This window comes from Micromesistius poutassou (assembly GCF_964030765.1).
Source record: "Micromesistius poutassou genome assembly, chromosome: 13".
NCBI lineage: Eukaryota > Metazoa > Chordata > Actinopteri > Gadiformes > Gadidae > Micromesistius > Micromesistius poutassou.
Window position 1 is genome coordinate 19,733,107 of NC_140283.1, and position 18,915 is coordinate 19,752,021.

The 18,915-nt window shown below is 49.9% G+C and overlaps 1 protein-coding gene across 1 annotated transcript in view; it reads left to right on the forward strand.

Annotated features, from left to right (window-relative positions):
* The window catches only part of smc1b (structural maintenance of chromosomes 1B), a gene marked incomplete at both ends in the record, with an annotated part of 40,081 nt that extends 29,910 nt beyond the window's left edge, over window positions 1-10,171 (forward strand). The window contains 13 exons of the mRNA XM_084477192.1: window positions 581-718; window positions 1,364-1,480; window positions 1,723-1,829; window positions 2,686-2,827; window positions 2,990-3,135; window positions 3,797-3,950; window positions 4,394-4,492; window positions 4,813-4,966; window positions 5,559-5,713; window positions 6,383-6,534; window positions 8,534-8,603; window positions 8,863-8,973; window positions 10,055-10,171. Coding sequence (XP_084333318.1) covers window positions 581-718; window positions 1,364-1,480; window positions 1,723-1,829; window positions 2,686-2,827; window positions 2,990-3,135; window positions 3,797-3,950; window positions 4,394-4,492; window positions 4,813-4,966; window positions 5,559-5,713; window positions 6,383-6,534; window positions 8,534-8,603; window positions 8,863-8,973; window positions 10,055-10,171 — 1,662 coding nt within the window. The remainder of the gene's footprint in view (window positions 1-580; window positions 719-1,363; window positions 1,481-1,722; window positions 1,830-2,685; window positions 2,828-2,989; window positions 3,136-3,796; window positions 3,951-4,393; window positions 4,493-4,812; window positions 4,967-5,558; window positions 5,714-6,382; window positions 6,535-8,533; window positions 8,604-8,862; window positions 8,974-10,054) is intronic.
* Between the last annotated feature and the right edge of the window lie 8,744 nt (window positions 10,172-18,915).

Sequence of the window (18,915 nt, forward strand, 5' to 3'; positions counted from 1 at the left end):
AGACCCACATCTAGAAAGCTGTAGGGTCTGGCAACAAGTAATGAAAATGGCCCAACTAGAGGGGCGGCACCAAGCATGCATTTGAAAATATCACTGCACGCAATTGGATAACACTAAGACCAATCAGAAGAATAAAAGGGGTGACGTATCCAGACCACCGGAGCTAACCAATAGATAAGACCCTTGCCGTATCCGGTCGGTAAAACAGCAACGCTTTTGGCCCGCCTATATCAGATACACCGATGTGATTGGTTAATGTTCGGATCCAGGGGAATTGGGGAGTGAGTATATTGCTCGTTCCCACAGTGACTTGCTGAGCAAATTCAAATTGTGCTCTCGCGAGAACTCTAGGGATTTCCAGGGTAGGAAGTCACTGCAATCACATTTGAAATCACTTTTTGAAGTAAAGCTGTACAAATAAATATCAACTGTTAGAGAGTAGATGCTCTATGGATTCATGGAGCCTTTGATAAAACACAGCGCTCACTTCTGCTGCATCACAAAAAAAACAAATCCTTAAAAGGTGGCTATGATATGAAACTGAAAGCAAAACCAACCAATGTGTGTGGTCCCGTGACAGGGTCTGGTGAAGTCCAGGGCCAAGGAGTCCGAGCTGAAGGGGGTCCGGGTCCAGGCTCAGGGGGTCCAGATCCGCCTCAAGTACTCCGACAAAGAGCGGGAGACGGTCCTCCGCGGGAGCATCCCTCAGTGCCGGGCGGTACGGTGCCCCCCCGCTCCCAGCCGTGGGCATGGGAGACCCGACGAGATACTGGGCTGGTTACGGGGGCCTCACATGAAACAAATGCTGTGCACGCAACACAAATACTCAAGATGATAGAAATAACACGGCATTTCAACCACCAACCACCAAGAGCAGCGCAGTAAAAGGCTAGAAGCTTTCTTAGCTAAGAAGCGGTAGCCTAGCGGCCATATCGGTTCTAAGCGATAGCCCTAGCGGCCATATCGGTTCTAAGCGATAGCCTAGTGGCCATATTGGTTCTAAGCGGTAGCCTAGCGGCCATATCGGTTCTAAGCGGTAGCCTAGGGGCCTTATCAGTTCTAAGCGGTAGCCTAGCGGCCATATCGGTTCTAAGCGGTAGCCTAGCGACCATAGCGGTTCTAAGCGGTAGCCTAGGGGCCATATCGGTTCTAAGCGGTAGCCTAGCGGCCATATCGGTTCTAAGCGGTAGCCTAGGGGCCTTATCGGTTCTAAGCGGTAGCCTAGTGGCCTTATTGGTTCTAAGCGATAGCCTAGTGGCCATATTGGTTCTAAGCGGTAGCCTAGTGGCCATATCGGTTCTAAGCGATCTCTTAGCAGTAGCTGTGTGGTGAAACTGAACACAGCTACTGCGTTGCTCTGCAGGAGATCTCTAGCTTGGAGAGTGAGCTGGTCAACCTGGAAGCTGAGATTCAGATGCAGCAGGAGAACATGGAGGTGAAGGAGGTGGTGATGAAGAAGCTGAAAGATAAGATGGACCAGGTAGCTGCTATATGATATATACTGTATACTGTGTATATATAACCCTGTGCTCATCAAAGCTTAGCTTGTACACCACGCAGGATTGTGCACCTGGTATAGTCAGTGTGGAGTTGTAGGGAGTAGGTACAGGGTTGAGAGGAGGCGTCTGTGTGATGGACACCCCTGACAGGCCAAGCCATCTGTGCTGAATAATTTCAGTGATTGGTGCGTTGACTGACTGCATTCTTTGGTTCCTTCCCAAGCTGGAGGACCAGGTGTTTGCTGACTTCTGTACACATATCGGAGTGGAGAACATCAGGCAGTACGAACAAGGGCACCTGAAGCACCAGTCGGAGCTGGACAAGAAACGGTACTTCCATCCATCTTCCATCTTCTTCTCCCATCTCCTTCCAGCTTCTTCCACTTAGGTTTGCGAGGCCGTAGGGCAGCCCTTTGAGTACCTCCAAAGGGGAGAGGGGGTCGAGGTAGAGGGTGAGGTGCAGTAGGGAGTCACACAAGGCATGTTGGACCTTGGTGGAAGACACTGGGAATGGTCCAGTGATGCTGAATGCTGCCTTGACGCAGCCTGGGGATTCTTGAGAAAAGTGTGGCTAAAGTACAAATTCACTGATAGCTGATGATCTTTACAATGTCAACATAATCAACATAATCTTTACAATGTCAAGCGAATCACTTCAGCGCTCTCTCTCGACCTCTCTCGACCTCTCTCCCATCCCTAACTCTCTCGCCGTTTCTCAATACCAAGTACGCGGACTACGTTCTCGCGGACTTGGAAGTACGTACTTGGCAAGTCCGGACTTTGAAGTACAGACTTCCGAGAACGCAAGTACGCACCTGCAATTGGAACAGCAGTGGACTCGATGATGCATTCTGGGATATTTAACGGTCCCAAGTCCACACGAGTCACCGCCGATGCGTCCTCGGTAGAACGGACCTCATGGAGAACGCATCGAGAACACTTCCAGGTTTTACGACAGTACTCTCGTTCTCGCGTACTTGGAACAGTGCTTGGGGCTACCACTGATGACGTTTATCGAGAACGCACGTACACGAGTACGCACGAGAACGCGAATTGAGAAACGGCTTCTTTCTCTCGACCTCTCTCTTTCTCTCGACCTCTCTCCCATCCCTAACTCTCTTCTCTCGACCTCTCTCTTTCTCTCGACCTCTCTCGACCTCACTCTACCCCCTACACCCGACTCCAGGCTGGAGTTTGAGGGCCAGCGGGGCCGGCTGGCCGCCCAGCTGGAGTATGAGGAGGAGCAGGCGGAGCGGCAGCAGAGGAAGCTCGGCCAGCTGGAGGAGACCGTGGCTAAGGAGGAGCTCACCGTGGCCCAGCAGGCCAAGGTAAACGCACACCGACTGAGTTGTCGGGCGCTGTTTGGCGCCACGGCGTAAACCGCGGCCTCTCGTGGCCTATTGCTTATATTACTTGGCTGCTCTATTATTAATTGTATGCCTAGCTCTTTCTCAGCCTCAGAGTAACCGTGTGTCTCTGACTCCCTACAGGAGGAGACGAGGCTTCTGGGTGCGGTGGAGCAAGGCCAGAACAAACTCCTGGACTTCAAGAACCACGTTCTGGCCAAGAAGATCCAGATTGAAGACTCCAAGACCACCCTGGACCAGGCAACCAAGACCCTGCAGGAAGCCAGCAGGTATCATAGTTAGGAGATCGTCTCACCTGATCTTCATTTTAATGCTCCCTGCCTCCGGCTATTCGTCAATAATTCGTCAATAAGAAAATCTTACAACATACCTTTTTAGATTAGCCTAATTTTTCCTCATCAAGTCGTGTAGAATCAAATGTTTCAGTCTACCTCTCCAATGTTTCTCTTATTCAGATTTGTTTCTAACAAATCTTAAGGGGCTAATTAGTGTACAACATAACGGCTCGAAATGGGCTTAGGCAGAGCTTTTCTAGTTCATGTGTAGAACTAAACGCACTAAATTTAAACAACCTGTGGCATCCCCTCCCTGCTGTTTGACCTCTAGCTGTTTGACTTCTCATTGTATGACCCCCCTTCTGTTTGACCTCCCTTCTGTTTGACCTCTAGCTGTTTGACCTCCCTTCTGTTTGACCTCCCTTCTCTTCTGTTTGACCTCCCTTCTGTTTGACCTCCCTTCTGTTCGACCTCCCTTCTGTTCGACCTCCCTTCTGTTTGACCTCCCTTCTGTTTGACCTCCCTTCTGTTCGACCTCCCTTCTGTTCGACCTCCCTTCTGTTTGACCTCCCTTCTGTTCGACCTCCCTTCTGTTTGACCTCCCTTCTGCTTCACCTCCCTTCTGTTTTGACCTCCGTGCCTGGCCCCCCTGCAGGGAACACACCAGGCAGCAGAGGGCGCTGGTGTCCATTGAGACGTCCCTGGAGCAGCGACGGATGGCTAGACACAACCTGCTGCTTGACTGCAAGGTCAAGGACCTGCCTCTGACCCTGCTCTCGGGAGACCTCGGCGATATCAGCCGCGTGCAGGTACCAACATCACAGCGCTCTGTAGAAAGGCTTTCACTGTGTGAAAGAGCCTCTATGTCTGTAGAAAGGCTTTCACTGTGAAAGAGCCTCTATGTCTGTAGAAAGGCTTTCACTGTGAAAGAGCCTCTATGTCTGTAGAAAGGCTTTCACTGTGAAAGAGCCTCTATGTCTGTAGAAAGGCTTTTACCGTGAAAGAGCCTCTATGTCTGTAGAAAGGCTTTCACTGTGAAAGAGCCTCTATGTCTGTAGAAAGGCTTTCACGGTCAAAGAGCCTCTATGTCTGTAGAAAGGCTTTTACGGTCAAAGAGCCTCTATGTCTATAGAAAGGCTTTTACGGTGAAAGAGCCTCTATGTCTGTAGAAAGGCTTTTACTGTGAAAGAGCCTCTATGTCTGTAGAAAGGTTTTCATGGTGAAAAAGCCTCTATGTCTGTCTGTCTGTCAGCTGGATTCAGAGTCCGAGAGTTCCGTCCTCACCATGGACATCTACGAGAGAGAGGCACAGATGGTGATCGACTACGCCAGCCTGGGATCAGAGCTCACGGTGAGGGCAGCGTCTTAAACAGTGTTCATTCTCACAGTCCAGACTCTCAACATGTTGGGTCGTACCCTGAATGATTGCACGAGCGACCCCAGGTCCTTACGGTCTGCAGAATCCCTCCCTCCCATCTACAGAAGAACATCTGAAGACCCACCTCTTCCCAGGACATGAACACTGACTTGTGCGCCGTTGTTGAACTGTGTCGTCGTCGGCTCTAGATTTGCGCTTTGTTTGTTGAGAAGCAGTTATCGCAGTTATATTATTGTCGTAATTGTGTGTAAACTTTGTCCGTTTGTGCGCATTGTGTGTGTACGCTTGTGTAGCATGTGAGGACAGAGCGTGACCTGCAGGCCAATCTGGACAAGCTGGAGGAGGACGTGAGCACCAAGGAGAACGCGTTGCAGGCCACCAGCCGGCCCAACCTCAAAGCCCTGGAGCAGATGATGGAGAAGGACCGCTTCGATGAGGTGGTACAAGGTACGTGGCTGGGGGTTCTTTAATTCCAGCCACGAATCCACCAGTGGTCACTGAATGTCCGTTGTCCGAACACATGACCGAACGTGCACCAGTGGGTGTGCGCATTTGCGTTAAGGTAAATGAAGTTCATCCTCATCCTCATCCTCATCCGCTTATCCGGGGTCGGGTCGCGGGGGCAGCAGCTCAAGCAGGGGGCCCCAGACTTCCCTTTCCCGGGCCACATTGACTAACTCTGACGGGGGGATCCCGAGGCGTTCCCAGGCCAGTGTTGAGATATAATCTCTCCACCTAGTCCTGGGTCTTCCCCGGGGTCTCCTCCCCACTGGTCGTGCCTGGAACACCTCCCAAGGGAGGCGTCCAGTGGGCATCCTTACCAGATGCCCGAACCACCTCAACTGACTCCTTTCTAAGCAAAGGAGCAGCGGCTCTAATCCGAGTTCCTAACCGAAGTAACCGAAGTTCAGTTGTTGTTTTTTCAACCCACCTTCCCGTCTCTCTTCATGGTCCAGTCCACAGAGGCACAAAAGAAACACCCTAGAAAATATACATACGACAAAAACTCACTGGGTTTGCGTTTGTCTCGTGTTCCCAGCCTTCAACTCCAGTTCCTCGGCGGCCAGGAAGAGCAGCCAGGAGTTTGAGCAGATCAAAGCCCAGCGCTTCTGCCGCTTCAACCGGTGCTTTGAACACGTGGCCATCGCCATCGACCAGATCTACAAGAGGCTGTGCAGGAACACCAGCGCACAGGTGAGAACGCACTAACACGCACACATTAACACACACGCACTAACTAACACTGCCCTACTGACTAACACACGACTACTGACCCCCACACACCTACTGACCCCCACACACCTACTGACTAACACATGACTACTGACTAACACATACCTACTGACCCCCACACACCTACTGACTAACACATGACTACTGACCCACACACACCTACTGACTAACACACACTTACTGACCCACACACACACACACACCTACTGACTAACACATACATACTGACCCACACACACCTACTGACCCACACACACCTACTGACTAACACACACCTACTGACTAACACACACATACTGACCCACACACACATACTGACCCACACACACCTACTGACTAACACACACCTACTGACTAACACACACCTACTGACTAACACACACCTACTGACTAACACACACATACTGACCCACACACACATACTGACCCACACACACCTACTGACTAACACACACATATTGACCCACACACACCTACTGACTAACATTCACATACTGAGCCATACACACACATTCTACACACACATTCCACACACACACACACACACTGACAAACTAACATGTGCACGTATATGCGCATGTGTGTCATCGTCATCGTCGTCCAACACACACACACACACACACACACTAGGCCATCCTGATTGCTGAGAACCTGGAGGAGCCCTACCTGGGGGGCATCAACTACAACTGCGTGGCCCCGGGGAAGAGGTTCATGTCCATGGACAACCTGTCTGGAGGGGAGAAGGCCATTGCTGCCCTGGCTCTGCTGTTCGCCATTCACAGGTCACCAGTACTACACACTGTCACCAGTACTACACACTAGTCACTAGTACTCACCACGCCTGCACACAACTCACTGTCACTATCACATTGACACTGAAAGTCATTTTGATAAACGATCATTCAGGTCTTAACAAATGTAGGAAACGTTCACTGGTGTAAAGGCTCCAGAAATTCAAACGGTGTGTTCGTGGATCATTATAAAATAAAGACTTAGTTTAGTTTTTCTTGGCTGCTTGTCAGCACAATTAAAACTCTTCACTTTGGGCACTGGGAACTTGTGATGGGCATTCTTTTGTAGGCTGAAGGATTCATGGAGAAAATAACAGTCAGCCAGAGCCCATTTACCAGAAAACATAAAGCCTTTTATGTTGTTGGCTCCCTCAATGGGCTGTGGACGAGCCCAATAATGGCGTTGTAATTTATTATTATTTTTTTTTTTTTGTCATTTAATGGAGTGCATCTTGCACTTCATCTTGCACTTGCACTCCAACGTAATAATCCTCTCGCCGTTTGCTAAAAAATACTACCCGTTTAAATACACTTTGCTCATTACTGTTTATAAGAATGTTCTATTTTTAACCTCTTTATACCCTACTAATTGGCTTTTAGTCTTATATAAGTGATCGTTCAGAAAGCAATCTTACCAAATTGGAATTAATGATTGAAAATACAACCATGTAGCTCCAGTCATTATCATCATTACACGCGCCTTCTGAAGGACTATGAAACATTAAAGCCATGCTAACGGCAGCGTATTCTCTGGTAGCCAGACGTTCACACAAACCATGGGTTCTCAAACCTTTCACGCTGTCACCCAGTCTGTGTTGGTACTTTTGTCCCAAGACCAACCACCAAATGTTTCATAACACAAGACTCCCGGTGCACAGTACTGAAGAGCACTAGAACACAAGACCCAGGGTTCAAAGTATTGAGGAGCACTAGGACACAACACTCAGGGTTCAAAGTATTGAGGAACACTAGAACACAAGACCCAGGGTTCAAAGTATTGAGGAACACTAGAACACAAGACCCAGGGTTCAAAGTACTGAAGAGCACTAGAACACAAGACCCAGGGTTCAAAGTATTGAGGAACACTAGAACACAAGACCCAGGGTTCAAAGTACTGAGGAGCACTAGAACACAAGACCCAGGGTTCAAAGTACTGAAGAGCACTAGAACACAAGACTCAGGGTTCAAAGTACTGAGGAGCACTAGAACACAAGACCCAGGGTTCAAAGTACTGAAGAGCACTAGAACACAAGACCCAGGGTTCAAAGTACTGAAGAGCACTGGAACACAAGACCCAGGGTTCAAAGTATTGAGGAGCACTAGAACACAAGACCCAGGGTTCAAAGTACTGAAGAGCACTAGAACACAAGACCCAGGGTTCAAAGTACTGAGGAGCACTAGAACACAAGACCCAGGGTTCAAAGTACTGAAGAGCACTAGAACACAAGACCCAGGGTTCAAAGTATTGAGCACCACTAGAACACAAGACCCAGGGTTCAAAGTATTGAAGAGCACTAGAACACAAGACCCAGGGTTCACAGTACTGAAGAGCACTGGAACACAAGACCCAGGGTTCAAAGTACTGAGGAGCACTAGAACACAAGACCCAGGGTTCAAAGTATTGAAGAGCACTAGAACACAAGACCCAGGGTTCAAAGTATTGAGGAGCACTAGGACACAACACTCAGGGTTCAAAGTATTGAGGAGCACTAGGACACAACACTCAGGGTTCAAAGTACTGAGGAGCACTAGAACACAAGACCCAGGGTTCAAAGTACTGAGGAGCACTAGGACACAACACTCAGGGTTCAAAGTACTGAAGAGCACTAGAACACAAGACCCAGGGTTCAAAGTACTGAGGAGCACTAGAACACAAGACTCCCGGTTCAAAGTATTGAGGAGCACTAGGACACAACACTCAGGGTTCAAAGTATTGAGGAGCACTGGAACACAAGACCCAGGGTTTCAAAGTGTGGTTCTACTCCCTCAGTTACCGACCCGCTCCCTTCTTCATTCTGGACGAGGTGGACGCTGCCCTGGACAACACCAACATCGGCAAGGCAGGTGTCTCCGGGACGTGTGGTTGTGCTTGTGTCGGGAGGGAACAAGAGGCTCCTGAGTACAGGCCTGTCTGGTTCAGTCTGTCACCAAATGATGCCTGTGCTTGTGTGTGTGTGCTTGTGTGTGTGTGTGTGTGTGTGTGTGTGTGTGTGTGTGTGTGTGTGTGTGTGTGTGTGTGTGAGTGCATGCGTGTTATATGTATGTGTGTGTGTTATCTATCAATGTGTCTGTGTTATCTATATGTGTGTGTGTGTTCAGGTGACCAGCTATATCAGAGAGGAGTCCAGGGAGCGCATGCAGATCATCGTCATCTCCCTGAAGGAGGAGTTCTACTCCCGGGCCGACGCCCTGCTGGGGGTATACCCCAAGGTGAGCCGCACCACCACCACCACCACCACCACCACCACCACACACACCCCGACCCTGTGGTGGTCCGGAGGGACGGACACCCCTCGTTCATCCTCGCTGTTAGCGTGCTAGCACGTACTAGCACATTAGCACGCTCACGGCAAACACTTTGGAGTGCGTGTTAGTGTGTTCGCACCGTAGTGAGCCAGCATTAGCATGTCGGACCCCAACCTGTTCTGATTTTCCTTAAATGAAGTACAACACAGTTTGTGATCATGGACCAACTTGGGGGGGGGGGGGGGGGGGGTGGCAGGATAGTCTGGTAGTGCCTAGGGTGTTCGACCCCAGCCGAAAGGCACTGGGTTTGAAGTAGTGGTGGCTCGTTCACAAACGAATCAGTTCGAATGAACGACTCTTTAAAACGAACGAACCGAACTGATTCGCCGCTCTCGTTCGTCGTCGTTCGTCGTCGTTCGTTCTCCGAGACTCGACTCCCAGCTCCGCCCACTAGTCGCTGAGTCGCGCTGACTCGCTGAGTCGCCGTTCGTTCGCTGACTGTGTTTAGCGGTGAAGACTCGAGGACTGAGACGTCACGAGAGTCAGCCGGGCAACAACATCCCGATTCCGAACACGAAGCGCTCCTCAGCTAAAAGGAACTTAATGTTAATGTTGTGTTGATTGATGACCATTTGCACCATTGCACGATCGCGATTCGTTTGAGAATGAGAATGAGGGAGGAGCCGAGTCTGACCGACTCAGTGACTGAGAATCATGATTCACCGCTACCGGAAATGCGAACGAACGAACGAACGAATGAACGACTCTTCTTGGCGAACTGACCGACGCGAACTGATTCATTCAAACGAATCATGAAATCCACCACTAGTTTGAAGCACGTTGTTTACGGGCACCCATGAGCAAGGTGCCCCCCCCCGCTGTTCCTGCCGCGGCGTCTGTCTCGGTTTCGCGATCGTGGCTCTGGAATCAGAACCCCGAACACGGCTGTCTTCTAATCTAGATGAAGGCCACGGACGGGTTGGTCACTGGGCACTGGACGGTGGATGATGATGATGCCCTTCCTGGTTGTGTGCTCTCCTCCCAGTTCAACCAGTGCATGTTCAGCTGCAAGCTGACCCTTGACCTGAGGCCGTACCCCCTGAAGCTGGAAGACCAGGATGAGGAAGAGCGGTGGTGCCCGAGGCCGACCGTAGCCCCGTAGAGACCTAGGCCTCGGGTCACGGTGACACCCCTTACACCGGTTCCCTGGTTCAGTTCAGGGGTTTTTGGTGTTGCGTTAAAGAATGGTAGTTGTTGTTGTTGTTGTTGTCCGGGGGTTTGACTCTGGGTTAAGGTTAGGTTGTTGTTGTTGGTCGAGGTTGCTGATGACAACCTGGACACTTGGTGTTTCAATTGTTTGTTGTTCATTTAAAACATACATTTTTGTTAGTTCGGTTCATCTTCGACTTCCGCTATTCGGTACTCAAAAGACGGTTCATTTTTCATTGTCGATTGTGGCAACGTTGCCAATATTTAAAATGTTTTTTTCTGTACTGCCAATTTCAACTTTAGCCTATTCACCTGTGAAAACAAAGGGCCTTTTTTTCTTATATAATTAAATATTTAAGTGTTATTCGTGTTTCAGAGTTGGGTCCAGAGAATTCCCTTTAAAAGGTACTTGACATTCTCGGTTAAGGCTTTTTATCTTACAGTTCTGCCTGGTGTTAATTACTGTTATTAAATTGGAAGAGCTGCAATGATGTGTGAAAGCCGTTCTTTGTCTCGACAGAGTCCCGTATTACTAGATTACACTGCACCGTTAAACAACTCTAGTTGGCCTGCCAGCCTAGGGCCTAATCATAATTCCAATATAACCAGCTCCCCCTGAAGGCTACCCCAGAGGTTGTTTCACAGTCAGCGGTGTTAATGGTCTAGTGATGTTATTATGGGTCATCGAGGAGCAAACTGACCAGTAGGGGGAGGCAGAGCACCGCCAGAGAGATCCCCGTGAGTTGTGTTGGACAGCCGTGCTTCAAGGCAGAGTCGCCGGCGCCGAGTGTCATCCCTGATTACTCACATTTCGGCATTAGCGCGAGGAATTAGTATGGAGCATTACCGCGCCCCACCATGGAGCATGCCTTCATAACCATGACATCATGTGTATCTTTTCCCCCCCCGGCGCTGATTCCCATTCGTCACACTCGGCGTCTCCATCCTCGTTTGGTTCCCGTTGTGACGCCACCCTTCTTTGTCAAACTCGTCAAAACCGATAACTAATTGGCGCAAAACAAACAAATACGTCACGAGTAGCATACCAGAACCTCCTCCGTTGCTCCGTGTGCACCGTGTGCACGTTGAGTCGTGGTTTGGATTGAAAGGCCGGGATTGGATTCTCCGATCTCCCCTTTCACCCCGGGTGTGAACGGCACCCATTGTGACAGGAGCACAATAGGAGCAGAAGCATGTGAAGCATCAGCTCACGCACAGGCCCTCTGCACGGCTGATGAATGTATTGACGTGGTGATGATGGCTGAACAAAGCACACGTCTCCAGCCCGCCGCACGGAGATGGGATGAGACCCCAACACCACGCCCTATTCCGAAAGGGACTGTTTTATGCGTTCTAGTTGTGTTCAGTATGCAAGGAGAACGCAACGGGCTGTATTCAAGAATAATGTACGACGTTACGAACGTTATTCTGCTTAGAGCACAGCACTAATCAGACATTAGCTTTGCTTTCATCCATCACGTTGTTGGTTATTTATCGACTTAATCAGCTGAAATTTAAATATGTTGGGTTTTTTTGGCCGTGCTTTGAGCATATTGTGTGCGTTGTCAAGGAAACATCTGGTCGATGGTTCAATTTGGCGGTTACCGATTAATTTTTTTGCGCATTTATTCGGAACCCGTTAAAAAGGCAGTAGTTCCCGTTAATAAACGATTATGCACAACCTTGGAACGATGCCGACCAATCGGGATGAAGCATAGAAGTCATAATTCAATCATCGTTTGACACAACAAAACAAAAAATTATTTTATCAGGGGGGGAAAAAAAAAAAAAGGATTATATTGCTTTGCCTAAAATAAAATGTTGGTTGGAAATAGCGTCCATAGCAAGGGTCCGGCATTAATAGCAGGGGTCGGTTATACCTAAATAACAGGCTGAATGCTGTAATTGACCAATCAACTGGCGTGATCAACAAAGCAGAGTAATAAGAGTCATTAGATACCGGTGTGGGTGATTTAATCACCGTCAACCATCTCCCCCTGGCTCACTAAATCTTCCGCTGCCAATATCATCGTCCGAAAGACTTTGTCGTCGTTCAATTCTGCCGAAGCGCACATGTGGTGCCAGCGGGCCGTCGTGGCTACCCATGTAAACAACAGCAGTAGCACACTATGAGTGACTGCCTCCCCCACCCTCCCACACCCTGCAAGCTCCTTCTGGTCCACAGAGCTCACAAGGTGGTGGGGGGGTGGGGGGGTGGGGCGGTGTCTCCGGGGGTGGAGGTTGAACCCTGACTTCCACTTTCAACATGGAAATTATTTATCGCCGTCCTGCTGCATTGTGTTAAAGATTTATGTCCTGCAGAAAGTGGTGTTACATGCCAATGTGGTGTGTGGGTTTGTATATGTGTGTGTGTTTACATGCATGTGTTTGTTTTTTGTGTGTGTGTACATATAGTATATGTGGGCTTTTTGTGTGTCTGTCTTTGTGCATGTATGTGTGAGTAATGTTATGCATGTATTTTTGCGTGTATAAATGTGTGTTAATATATGCATGAATTTTTGTGTGTATATGCATATATGTATATATGTGTGTGTGCGTGTGTGTATATGCATATATATGTGTGTCTTTCATACATATGCGTCTCTACATATGCGTCTATACATGTGTGCGTGTGTGTATATGCATATATATATGTGTGTGTGTGTGTGTGTGTGTGTCTTTCATACATATGCGTCTATACGTGTGTGTGTGTGTGTGTGTGTGTGCGTGTCTCTGAAAGCTGTCTGAATAAGTGAGGTTCTGCCCGGTTCTGCTGCTTGACTTCCTCTCCTATAAATAGATCCATTTACACCCCATTTCATGGCTGAACTGTCACTCAATATTTCAAAGGCTCCACAGTAAATTAACTATTAATCATTTAACGGACTTGTTTCGCCTCATTGTTTTTGCACGTAGTGTATTTTTTTAACGCGACACAGCTATTAATCAGGAAACCCCACACTCTTCACAGCTCTTTCTGTCATATGTTCTGTGTTTTTTCTGCTTCACACATTTGCCCTGCACGACTAGTCCGTCCCGTTGACTTTCTGTATGTTCTGTGTGTGTGTGTGTGTGTGTGTGTGTGTGTGTGTGTGTGTGTGTGTGTGTGTGTGTGTGTGTGTGTGTGTGTGTGTGTGTGTGTGTGTGTGTGTGTGTGTGTGTGTGTGAGAGGGAGAGAGAGGTTACCTGGCCGGTTAGTTGGGGTCAGCTGATGATGTTGACATGGGTCACGGGACGTTTGCTTCGTTTTTGCCGTCCGCTCTCTGAACGCTTCAGATCCGGTACTAAATGAAAAGGGCTTTAAACTACAAAGTCACGCGGGAGTGGCGATCTCAACATCAGCAAACAGTCTGTCTAAAAACAACATCACAAAATATCATCTTGAATCTGGGTTTCTGTGCGTTGCTTCCCTCCACATTCCCGTTGACAATGTGGAGACTTTGTTTTCTTTGTCATCAATGAGTCTGGGGGGGGGGTGTACCGTGGACTTTTGGTTCTGACCCAGAACCTTTCGGTTAGTAGTCCCTAACCACCGCTGGTGACTTATCTTCCTCCCAACCCTAGATTAGTTTATATTGTAACCTAATCTGAGATACTATTGGTTTTGGCGTGTGCAGCCCTGCACACAATCGTTGAAGCTCTTTATCTTGAACGGGGGTCGCCGCGTCGCCTCGTGGCAGGATAACGCTGCTTCGTTCCAGGAGGCACTCGGGCACCGTGCATCAAGATGAGGTTGTCGTCGTTACGTAACGGGCGAAAAGAAAAGCGCACAACCATTTCCAGGACGGGGGGGGGTTAAAAATAGACGCCAGGCTGAACGCGATCGGGGCTATGTTTAGCCCTGTCCCCGCTCTCACTCGCTAAGAATAACAGCGAGGATGTTTTTTACGGAGCTGTGTGCCTCGCTCCTCGTTTCCATGCCAGTGCGTTTGCGGCACCGTGGCCTGGAGGTGTTGTGGGGACCTAATGTGTTTGTGGCATTGTGGTCTTGGGGGGGGGGGGGGGGGGGGGGGCAAGTGTGTTTTGGTAATGTGGGCTTGGGTTTAGTGGGGACCTAATGTGTTTGTGGCATTGTGGTCTTGGGGGGGGGGGGGGGTGGGAGTGTGTTTTGGTAATGTGGGCTTGGGTTTAGTGGGGAGCTAGTGTGTTTGTGGCATTGTGGTCTTGGGGGGGGGGGGGGGGGTGGGAGTGTGTTTTGGTAATGTGGGCTTGGGTTTAGTGGGGAGCTAGTGTGTTTGTGGCATTGTGGTCTTGGGGTGTGGGGGGTGTGGGCGGGGTGCAAGTGTGTTTTGGTAATGTGTGTTTGGGGTTTAGTGGGGACCTAATGTGTTTGTGGCATTGTGGTCTTGGGGTGGGGGGGGGGGGGGACGACCAAGTGTGTTTTGGTAATGTGGGCTTGGGGTTTAGTGGGGAGCTAGTGTGTTTGGGGGTTTAGTGGTCTCGGTGTAGTGGGACCAAGTGGCAGTGGGGGGGGGGGGGGGGGCAAGTGTGTTTATAGCACTGCGGGAAAAAGCAGTTGTGAAGAGAGTGACTGAGTTTAAATCCCCAAAAAAGTGTAAAATCACCGCACGCTGGAAAGCTGATTTGTTTTTGTGAACGACGCGTTTCGCTGTGGCTTCGTCAGGTTCACCAGTGGGGGGGCGGAGGTGGAGTGGTGACTGAGTGAGTTTGTGGTCTGGGGGTTTAGTGGGGGGGCGGAGGTGGAGTGGTGACTGAGTGAGTTTGTGGTCTGGGGGTTTAGTGGGGGGGCGGAGGTGGAGTGGTGACTGAGTGAGTTTGTGGTCTGGGGGTTTAGTGGGGGGACGGAGGTGGAGTGGTGACTGAGTGAGTTTGTGGTCTGGGGGTTTAGTGGGGGGGCGGAGGTGGAGTGGTGACTGAGTGAGTTTGTGGTCTGGGGGTTTAGTGGGGGACGGAGGTGGAGTGGTGACTGAGTGAGTTTGTGGTCTGGGGGTTTAGTGGGGGGCGGAGGTGAGTGGTGACTGAGTGAGTTTGTGGTCTGGGGTTTAGTGGGGGGGACGGAGGTGGAGTGGTGACTGAGTGAGTTTGTGGTCTGGGGGTTTAGTGGGGGGGCGGAGGTGGAGTGGTGACTGAGTGAGTTTGTGGTCTGGGGGGTTTAGTGGGGGGGACGGAGGGTGGAGTGGTGACTGAGTGAGTTTGTGGTCTGGGGGTTTAGTGGGGGGGCGGAGGTGGAGTGGTGACTGAGTGAGTTTGTGGTCTGGGGGTTTAGTGGGGGGGACGGAGGGTGGAGTGGTGACTGAGTGAGTTTGTGGTCTGGGGGTTTAGTGGGGGGGCGGAGGTGGAGTGGTGACTGAGTGAGTTTGTGGTCTGGGGGTTTAGTGGGGGGGCGGAGGTGGAGTGGTGACTGAGTGAGTTTGTGGTCTGGGGGTTTAGTGGGGGGGCGGAGGTGGAGTGGTGACTGAGTGAGTTTGTGGTCTGGGGGTTTAGTGGGGGGCGGAGGTTGGAGTGGTGACTGAGTGAGTTTGTGGTCTGGGGTTTAGTGGGGGGGCGGAGGTGGAGTGGTGACTGAGTGAGTTTGTGGTCTGGGGGTTTAGTGGGGGGACGAGGTGGAGTGGTGACTGAGTGAGTTTGTGGTCTGGGGTTTAGTGGGGGGGCGGAGGTGGAGTGGTGACTGAGTGAGTTTGTGGTCTGGGGTTTAGTGGGGGGGGCGGAGGTGGAGTGGTGACTGAGTGAGTTTGTGGTCTGGGGGTTAGTGGGGGGGCGGAGGTGGAGTGGTGACTGAGTGAGTTTGTGGTCTGGGGGTTTAGTGGGGGGCGGAGGTGGAGTGGTGACTGAGTGAGTTTGTGGTCTGGGGGTTTAGTGGGGGGGCGGAGGTGGAGTGGTGACTGAGTGAGTTTGGTGTCGGAAACCCTGACAAAGTAGTGCGCCCAAAGAAAAAACCGGGGTTACTGTACGCCCTACGCTCTCATGAGCTCCAGTGATCCCGACGGACAGTTTTTGCATCACTGACACTTTTTTCCCTCCCCTATATTGGATCGCGGCCTGGATGTAGGTGGGTTTTAGCCTGGAACCCTGGGAAATAAGCGGAAAAAACATTCCTGCTGAGCCTGCTGCTGCTGCTCACACACTTTATTTGTTGTTAAATCACACGCCCGTGTGGCTCGTGAGAGATGCCACGGAGCGAGGAGCCCGGTGCCTCGCTCAGCCTCTTGAGAGGTGGTTATTATCCGCGGAATCTCTTGATGGCTCAGGAAACACAAAAAGATTATTATAACAATAAACGACTGCTCACAGGAGACTCGGGAGGTAATTAGGAAGTAATTAACGATGATGATGATGATGATGGGGGGGCGGGGGCGGGGGCGGGGGGGCGTCTGTAGGAGTGCATCTGGCAAGCAATCAACATAATATTAGCTAGAACCCTTCACATGGTCAAGAGTCTAATCACGAGGTGACACAGCATGCGAACGCTTGAGGAGGAACCACGCAACCGTCTTGAGGTGAATCCATGAACTGAGACGCACGATAATTGAGGTGGTGGTTACCAATTTAATCACAAATTTGTCGTGATGCCCACTCATTGATTATTTTGAACCTTTTAAGCAGGCAGCGATCTCGACAGGCATCGGGCGTTGGTCCCTCTCTCTAACCCTGCTTTGTTTGGCTGATCTGTTGATAGAGACATGTGTGCGTGTCAAAGTCTAGGACGGTCCCTGGCACGGCGGCGGCGACAAAGTCTCGAGTTAATGAAAAAGTTCACTCTGTTCTCTCAGTTCATTCAGTCGGCATTGTGCACATATCCGCACAAAAGTCTTTTCTCTGAAAATAATAATAATGCCCAGATATAACCAGAGAGGAATACTCTGTGATGTCACAGGCGTGCATGAATCTTTTAAGACGGAAGAAATAGAACATTTACAATAAAATAAAATAAAAAATGTGGATACAAGATATGACAAAGTGGGTTTCATATGAATATTTATTTAAATATTGAAATTCCATACATAAATAGTTTACTTTATATCAATCTTTCGAGGCTTCCCCATTTTGAAATCTGAACAGTGAAACCAGTGCTGTCTCTATGACGACTAACCCGACAAGAGGGGGAACTAAAAAAAGTCATGTTATCATCGGTTTTAAAAAGTCTGCCTCTCTGGACCAGCGAACACATTGCGTGGTTGACGAGACCAGAAGAAGACTGTGATTGGTTGGACTCCACCATCAGACTAAAGTCACCTGATCCGAATCAATAGGTCAAGAAGCGGAGCGGTCGGCCAGGCCAGATTGACTATGCATCGAGGAAGGAGGCCGGTGATCTGGTGAGCAGCTAGAGCGAAGGCCAAACGGTTCTCCTGTGTGTGTGTGTGTGTGTGTGTGTGTGTGGACCGCTAAGGCGTAGCCCCACAGACGCCCGTGCCGTCGGTTCTGTGCACCGTTCCGAAAACACAACAACTATAACTACACCTCGTCTTAAACTGCTGCTCCTTCCCGCTCGTGTATGCTTGGAAGAGGTTCATATATGTTTTTATACATCGGAAAGACATCACCTTCCCATTACAAAGATCCCCGATGTCGCTGAAAATAGCGACTTTTGGCTAACCTTCCATCAGAATTGGCGCGTTTGGTATCAATGCACGCTGGCACCGACCGACAGCGTACGCATGGCGGCCCCGTTCCATACAATGTTTAAATCGAAAGCCTCTTGACTAGACCCGGTTCCGTTCCGTTCCCCCAACCACGGTTCCACCACAGCCTCTCGGGGAAGGAGAACGCAGACACAGCCACAGAAACGAATCAAACGGACACTTCCAGAGTTGTAGTGAATATAAACACCTTGAAGGCATCACGCGAGAGTGCCAAGACTGATCTGTGATCTGTTCATCGAGTAAGGCGAAAAAACGTGTTTTTTTTTGTTCATAGCAAAAGAACACACACACACACACACACAGGGGTTGTTGTTACGTACACTTTTCCTTCCTTTCCCTCCCCACATCTGGTAGAAAAAATTACACACATGCAGACATTATGCATGCTACGAAAACACGGAATATTTATCACAAGCGACCCGTGATGTGCCAGCCACCTGGCTGCCATCCTGGAGGGAGCCGGGGCTCCACCCCCCCCCCCCCCCCCCCAGGATGTGAGTGGATTGGCACGCTCCGTGTTTGTGCACCGCTTGGCATGCTGGCGTTTCCAGTGATAGTGCGTGTAAAAAAAAAAACGTAATAAAAGCTTACGCTTGAACCTTATTGAATGTTGTTCCTCCTCCTACACTCTCACTACACCCTCGCTACTCCAGAGTTTCTAAGTCGAGTATACGGGGGGGGTACGCTTCAGTTCGAATCAAACGTTCCTGCCCCCCCCCCCCCCAAAAAAAAAAGCTTTCATCTCCTATATATCCATGTTTGGCTTTCCCAGACACCCATGTGGACTGGACCGATCTCGGCTCCTGATTCGTTTTGTCTTATTACAGTTAAGAGTCGAAATGGTTTAATCTTATGAAATTCACGATTCTCACCGGAGCGCGAAAAGAAAAACAACCCACTGCTTCTTCGCCCCCCCCCCTCGCTGGGTTACGTAAGTATGCATGCATGTTTCATGCGCGGATGCATGTATGTATATACGAGCGTGGGCGTGAGATGCGCTTGACGTTGAATCACAATAAATAAATGAAGCGCCCCTTCATTTCGTTTCACGGGAAACAGTCACAGTCCTCCGCAGCGTGCGGCCTCTTTGACT